Below are 7,731 nucleotides of genomic sequence, written 5' to 3'. Positions count from 1 at the left end.
GCCAGATTGCAATGAGGAAGAGCAACTCTCCTGGCTGAGACTGACAACATTTTGGTTTTTTGCCTTCCTCTGCCCCATGACATGTGGTCTACCTCTTATGATCATCTAGGCGGATTTCACCTAACCAGTTCTCTGCCACTGTAAGGGCCCAAAGGCACAAGCAGTGTGCTCAAACTTTCCCTGTATCACGCTGCAATTTTTGAGATTTATTTTTTGTATTAAAGCCAACAGGGCAACAAAGAAGTTTTCTGGCCCAGGGGAAGGAGGGCCACAATGAATGCTCTTGTTGACTCTTTTTGACTTAATTATACCATTACCTGTAATTGTGGGAATCCAGACTTGGTGGCCCATCCAGGTGCTCTGTCTAGCCTAGTCCTTGTTCTAGTCCTATGCCTGATTTATATTGTAATCAAATCTCATTTGCCACTGAGATTAAAAGGATAGGAAGAGATACATTCAGAAAAACTGTAAGCCCAAAGTAGGTCTTATATGAGTGAGTGCAATTCCACTGCCTCCAATGAATTTTCATCCCCTTACACCAAGTCTGATTTTGTCCTATTATGTCTGAGGCTTGTAAACCCCACAGCGTAACCGAATTGTTAGATTAGTCCAAATGAAATCAGTGAATCAAGTGATACAATAAAAATGAGACATTTGCTTTAATTTGCAGGAACCAAAATGAAACATTGCAAAAAGGACACATTAGCTTAGCTATTCTCCAAAGATTGCAATTCCCCCAAGGTCTACGCAGCCTTTTACTACTTACTGTGTGGTTCCCAGCTGGCTAGACGCATTAAAAAATGAACAGCAGAACTTCCTTGTGGATTCATCTTTCACTGTAAAATCCCTGCCTAGCTGCCCCGCCAATCACAATGCAAAAAAGCATGAGGTACATCAGATTTTAATGAAGTGATTTTCAGCTCTGTATCATCCAGTTCTAATGGAAGGAAAACCAGCAATAGCATAGAGGAAAGGCAAACACAAGTCTGAACATACATCAATAACAACTGCCTGCAGGCACAAGGTAAGAGAACAAGTGTATATTTGTCATTCTCTAAATTCCTACTCAAATCACAAATTTTCTCTCCTTTTCTTTTAAATAAACTCTTTTGTTCAACAGGCACCAGCTGGCTAGTTCCTCAGCTAGTGCAAATTAACATGAAAGCCATGCAAAACTGGGTCTCAATGGAGCTATCCCGATTGGCACCAGATGATGATCTAGCTCACTGAGGAGTAAAGCTATGTCCACTTCACAGAGCTCAAGAGGTTCTTTCCACAGCCAGTGCCAACAGACCCTCCACAATCACAGAGTTGCAGCCTTTCTCCATCCAGCACTGATGTATAGTGCAAGTCTGCTGGATCAAACAGGTAGTTTCCTGCATCCACTTATTGTCTGCAGAGAGTGCAAGATTTCCAAAGTGCCACGAACTCTTAAAGCGTCTTCTTTTAAAGTGTGACGCCATATTCGCAGGGAACAGTATAAAGCACAAAGCCATTTACAATGCATATGCTGAACTACTGACACTTTGATCCAGATCACAGTTAATCAAACATTCCTAGAAAAGAAAACGGAGGGACTTTTTACACCGTCACATCTAGGAATCTTCTTTTAAAGGTCTATACACACGCAGGCATGGTCTTGCTCTTCACTGCTAATATTCAGGTGGTACTGTTGAGTGTGTACTCTGATGGTATTTTTTTCCTTCCTGTGTTACAATGTGAATGGGCACTGCTTCCCAGGAAAATGTACAGCCCTTGTCATTTAATGGGAATCTGAATACTGTCCTTGGGAAAAATCCCTGCATGTTGTCAATATACAGTTGTCAAGTGAGGTTGTGATTTTTGCTTCATCTAAGAAATATTTGGCTGCTGTACGTAAGTCATAGCCCTATTACCACATGTATTCTCTAGCGGTAATAATCAAAAGGCCTGTTTTAAAGAGCTGGGAAGAAACAGGTCAAATGATACATATGCACACACACGTATATATGATACATGTACATACACACTATAAGCAGACACTTGCATGATGGGGCACACTGCCATTTTTGATGACAAACTTGTTTCAGAATTCAATCTGGCACGTTTCTGGTTGCTTGAACTGGAGTATGACTGGGCTAGATCTAAGTTTTCAGTGGGATAGACCAGAACACCAGTGAGGAGACAGTCAAGTGGAACTGGTGGGAGAAACTGGGGACCGGGGGGACATAACACAGTCATGCAAAGTGGAACAGACTGGGTTAAGGTTAGGAAAGACATGAAGCAATGGAAAAAGCCATCACAGTTAAAAGACATACAAGTAAATTCTGGCTGCATTCAAGGGCACCGGCAGTCATTAAAATAAATAATCGTGAACTATAACAGCTCCACTGATTGCAGAATGATACGATTACAGGACCTATTCTAACCCTGAGGCAATACTTCACCACTAGCGCTCTAGCAGCTCATTTCTATTTATATCTCATGCCATGTATCAGATACATGCTCTAGCAAGGCTTAGGCCTCACTCATCACTACAATTTTATAAAAGCAAAGGGAAGACTCAGCAGAAGGGGATATATGTAACAGGCTGACTTCAGCTCAGCCCTGTACCAATGACATCAGTGGCAGTTTTGCCATTGATTTTAATGAGAAAAAGAGCAGGCAAGTTAAATGACATCATTTTCTTGGCAACACCATAGTCCTCGGTCATGTTCATCTCTACTGCATGCATTGAATGTTCCCAAGACAGTGCAGACAGTAGAAAAGGTCAAATGAAATGCACCATTATCTAGCTGCCCCATTTTGTGTTTTCAAAGCGGGTATGTTGAATCAGGGACACTGATTCAATCCTGCTGAGGACTGAGCATCCCCACATCATGCTGCAGTTCCTGGACCCGAGCTGTTCCTTTAGAACGCAATGGCAAAGCTCCAGCTGACTTCAGGGAGCTTAAGATCAAGTCCCGTAAACTGCAGGGTGCTCTGGAAACTGCAGGATTGGGAAACACAGGATAACATAAATAAAATGCAAATAATAGGAAAATCTAAACTATATAGTGGCAACAGGCACCCAACCTCAAAAAAATGAGTTCAGTAAGGGAAAACTGACCCAACAAAAACAACTTGCCCTCTCCACATTCCCTACAGCAGCATTTTAAGGCCTGGTCCCAAAAGGCATTCTGCACCATATGAGGTCAGCCACTTATTCTTGGATCCATTTTACATACGCACAGCAATGTAACTGGCATGCAGAATTAAACTATATATGCTTAGACCTAAAATAGCTAAGGAGTCAGGACTATTTCTGGCTTTTGATCTTGAGAGTAAAGGTACTTTTTAATTTAAATCGCTTCTCTCTCTTTTTTGGGCATTCTTGTCATCAGAGAAAACTGTTCTGTTTATTATGTTCCAAAGCCATTTCGTTAACCAGCTGTTCGATGGATGACTGAATAGCTGCTTTTACAAGTGAAGATGCGGTTTCTATCAGAAGCAATTCATACTGCTCTGAAGTTCTTTGCCCCTGATCACTGAGACCTTTGGGTGAGAGAGCATGGGAACTGTTTTTATCCTCCCTCCAGTGGCCGCTGCCTGCCACTGAGCCCTGTTGGCAATCTGAAAAGCTACTGAAATCAAAGTTCCCACTTTTCTTATTCCCTTTGGGTTTTGTATGACGTGGGATCAAGGGCAGCTTGCAGATATAGCTGGGCTCCACTTCATCGCAATCGTCTGCATCTGTAACCGTAATCACAATGCCCACCCCATCAACATCCTTGCTTTCTTCTAATTTAAATTGTTTATTTGAACAGCTCTGTACATTTGCTGCCTCATCTCTAAATGCTGACTGATTGGAACCCATTATCGTCTCTTTGGATTTACAGTCCTCACTAACGCTTATGCTGCTTCCAAACTCATCCAGTCCAGGCTGCTTCTCAGGCATGGCGTTTCTACCTTGTACCTCGGTGACTCTAGGTACATGCTCTGGTAGGTCCTCAGGCGGCTCAGCACCAAACGTAGTGTTGCCATCATCCTGCTTCGTTACTGTATGCACTGCTGTTTCTGGTTGGCTCCTCGGACACTGCTTTTCCTGGACTATTACAGCAACTGTCTCTAAATTCATTGTTTCTGACTGGACGGGACATCCTGTGTGTTGATCGGTGTCTGGCCTGGGTTCTTGCAAAAGCTCGTTCTCCCCAGCAGAACTGTCACTTTTTTCAGCCGTACTGTCACTGTCTTTCTTTGCAGCAGACTGGCCGAAGGATCGATCAGGGCTAGATTTAACTGCAGTTGCCAAACCCTCGGGTTCACTGGTAGCTTTATTCAAAATGCCCATTGCTTCATTTCCCTTAATACTGTCATCTGATTCCTCTGTCATTTCACACTGGCTGGGTTTTGTCTTGCCACTTGAAAACCTTATGCATGGTATTTTCAGACCAGAACGAACCTCTTTCTTGGGCAAACTCTGCAAGCCAGCCTCCTCTGTACTGGTCTCCAGCTGGACTTGAGAGTCGGAAGGTACGTGTTTTCTGGAAGAAGACTTTAACTTTCTCCTTGGTCTCACAAAACATTTTATAGCTGCCCAGGCTCCTTTTGGTGACTGAGACGGATCTGAAGCTTTCCCTTCTCTGTGGTCTGCACTGCGCTGGCTGGTTTGATTCAAGTTTGCAGACTCTTCTTCGCAGGTACCCTTCACGTCTGAAGCCTTCTTGCCTGACTTCTTTCTTTTCTTAAAACAAAACATGGAGGGTTTTTCTGCCTCTTCTTCAGCTGGAGGGCACAGTTTTGCTGCACTCTGCATTTCTGACTCTGCTGTGTTTTCCGTTTGAATATCCTTAGCTGCCTTCTCCATACTTGTAGCCCCTTTTTCTTATTTTTTTACACAATACTTTTTCTCTATTAGCCCTTCAGATGAATGAACTTCAAAGAAGCTCAAAGGATGTTTCTTAGAAGTTATTTCTAAAGAACATTTAATTGCTTTAATTTACTGATAAGACACTATACAAAGGGATGTTTTGATGGGGTCCACATGTTAGTTTTCTATTTTCATTTGGTTTTATTACTTGCTTTCCTATCCTTCCTCAGAAAGACTTAATATTTACATTTTAAGAACATGCTTTCCTTTCTTTAACTGACCAGATTCAGCCTCCCCTTTAGGATAATCAACCTGCAACACTACTCGATGTGGTGCTGGTATTATTTGACCAATAATCCAATGGTTTGATCTTCAATTCTTGATCTAACATCCATTAAACATTTTCTATTGATGACAGGCAACAGAAAACAACTTCCACTTTCTAATACATTCATGAGAACACTGTTTGAAGTGATAGTAAAACAAAATACAGCAAGTGGCCTTATTTTGTCTCCAATGAGAAGGTCAGCTGTTATTCTGTCTTTTCTCATTTAGGTTTTACTTCAGTTCATGTGACAAGTTATGCCACGCATGCAGAAAAGTATGGCGTAGTCTTTCATCTTTCCGAGTGCTACATGGGCGTCTGCAACAAAGCAAAGCGATGAAAAACATTTAGGTGCTAAGAATGAAAATACGTATTTTTTTCAGATTTGTGCATTTCGCTTCTAAAATCCCGTGTGCATCCCGATCCATGGGGGTGGGCAGCAGGGTTAGGCTGTAAGTCTATCCTCAGGCAGACTACTGCAACTCTTCTTGGAATCAGCATCTGAAGGCAAAATAGGGTCACTAATGTGCCACATTAGATACATTAAAGCATAAGATATGAATTTTATATAGAATGAAGGGGAATTTACTTTTCCCCCACATCATCAGAGAAAATACCTTTCTTTTCCATTTTCCAATGATTTCCTAAACATTTTCTACATCTCTCCTACATGAGCTCACAATTCCCTCAAGGGAAATTATAAGCTTGAGACATCTTATATTTTTATCCTTCATGCACAGGATGATGATGTGCAGCTATATGAAATATAAAAAGGAGGCTTGCGAAATCCAAACATAACCCAAACTGTATGAGGCACTCATTTATAGTGCTTGCATGTCTTCCATGGCAACCTTACTCACACAGCGCGTGCATTCATCATAAAATGCATGTAATCTTTTTAAAGAAATGCTGCCTCAAATGCTGCCATCACCAGAACATTATGAACAAACAAATGTATCTAACAGGGAAAGGACACACTTTTGTACATGGGATACTCCCTTACTGGATACTTTGAGAAGTGCTTGAGGAATATTTTCTTTTACATACGCCTTGAATTCCTTTTAAAAACGCACATATTCTTAGTAGTTTTAAAAAGCTAAATTGAATTGTTATATTCAGCAGTCATATAGTGTTATCCAGAGTGGCTGCAGGAATGTGATCTACTCTGAAGTGATATTTTATTACAAATATTTTTTTGATAATTATTGTCACGAGTTGCTTGCTAAAACTTGACTCAAGGCTCTGTGCTCTGGAGTCCGTACCTGTGATAAAATACATGAAATCTGTAACAGAGTGAGAACCTAGCTTAAAAAAATAGATTTAGGAAAGTGTTTCATCATAATCACCATCATTTTTTCCTTTCTTTTGGCATTACTGTGCCTCTGATTGGAAAGATAAAGAGAAGAAAAATCCTAGAGAATGTATAAGATTAGGCGTCTTCTCAGTCTCTTTTTCTTTTCATTTATTTATTGTTCTTTTCTTTTATAACACCAACACACTCTGGGATCACTCCGATACATCCTTCACCTCATGCTAACAACACCACCCCCAATTAAACAGCACAAAAAATCACATCTGGATGCCCTGACCTCTTGCGTGCTCCTCTGCGTGTGTGGCCATTCATCCCTTGAACGGCAGGCAAGTGGGTGCTGACTACTGGCCGTCTTCAGGCCAGTGGCATCTGGAACTGCAGGGAAGGAGAAGGACAAGGTGCTCAGTGCACGGCTAGCTCTGGGCTTGACCCCATACACCCTTTTCTAGATGAATCATAGAAAATGAGGGTCAGAAGGGACCTCAGGAGGTCACATCTAGTCCAACCCCCTGCTCAAAGCTGGACCAGCCCCAACTACGTCATCCCACCCAGGGCTTTGTCCAGCCGAGTCTTAAAAACCTCCAAGGACCGAGCTTCCACCACCTCTCTGGGCAACCTGTCCCAGTGTTTCACCACCCTCCACGTGAGAAAGTTTTTCCTAATATCCAACCTAAACCTCCCTTGCTGCAACTTGAACCCCATCGCTCCTCGTTCTGCCGTCTGTCACCCCTGAGAACAGCCCAGCTCCCTCCTCTGTGCAGCCCCCCTGCAGCTTCGATTAAATCCCCTCGGCTTTCTCCTCTCCAGACTAAATCAGCCCAGTTCCTCCAGCCTCTCCTTTATCGGTCCGTCCCCCAGCATTTTCCTCGCCCTCCACTGCACTCTCTCCAAGTTGTCCACATCCTTTCTGTATGGGGGGTGCAAAACTGGACCCCAGATGCGGCCTGCCCAGTGCAGAAGAGAGGCAGCTCACTCCCCTCCTCCCGGCGAGGATGCCCGCAGCCTCCCTCCCGGGCAGCGCCTCGCCTCGCCCCGCCCCCGCCCCCGCAGGGCGCTGCTTTTTGGCCCCGATCCTGCCGGGTCTGCGCACGGGGAGGATGTCGGATTTCAAGGCAGGGCTGGCGGAGGGAGTGGAGGCTCGCGGGGCTGGGGGAGGGGGACGTTTCCCAGGCTCGGGGGCCCGCCCGCACCCACCTTTGCTCCGGCTCCGGCTCCGGCTCCGCGGCAGGTGCGGGTGATGCTGCGCGGCGGGCGCGCCCGCTCCGC

General features: G+C 43.9%; 1 protein-coding gene across 4 annotated transcripts in view; it reads right to left on the bottom strand.

The window, feature by feature from the left end:
- Positions 1-651: 651 nt before the first annotated feature.
- AKAP5 (A-kinase anchoring protein 5) overlaps positions 652-7,731 on the bottom strand; it is a 7,911-nt gene continuing 831 nt past the window's right edge. The window contains exons 1-3 of one of the 4 annotated variants that reach the window (XM_025197947.1): positions 7,660-7,731; positions 6,743-6,840; positions 652-5,654 (exon numbers count right to left, since the gene is read on the bottom strand). In XM_025197947.1, coding sequence (XP_025053732.1) covers positions 3,359-4,825 — 1,467 coding nt within the window. In that variant the 5' untranslated portion in view covers positions 4,826-5,654; positions 6,743-6,840; positions 7,660-7,731 and the 3' untranslated portion in view covers positions 652-3,358. Of the gene's footprint in view, positions 5,655-6,742; positions 6,985-7,659 lie in introns of those variants that run through there. The other 3 variants (XM_006018674.3, XM_025197949.1, XM_025197948.1) reach the window with 3 other exon arrangements.

Source organism: Alligator sinensis, unplaced genomic scaffold, assembly GCF_000455745.1.
Source record: "Alligator sinensis unplaced genomic scaffold, ASM45574v1 scaffold13_1, whole genome shotgun sequence".
In the NCBI taxonomy this organism is placed as follows: Eukaryota; Metazoa; Chordata; order Crocodylia; family Alligatoridae; genus Alligator; species Alligator sinensis.
This window is presented reverse-complemented; position numbering and strand designations above follow the sequence as displayed.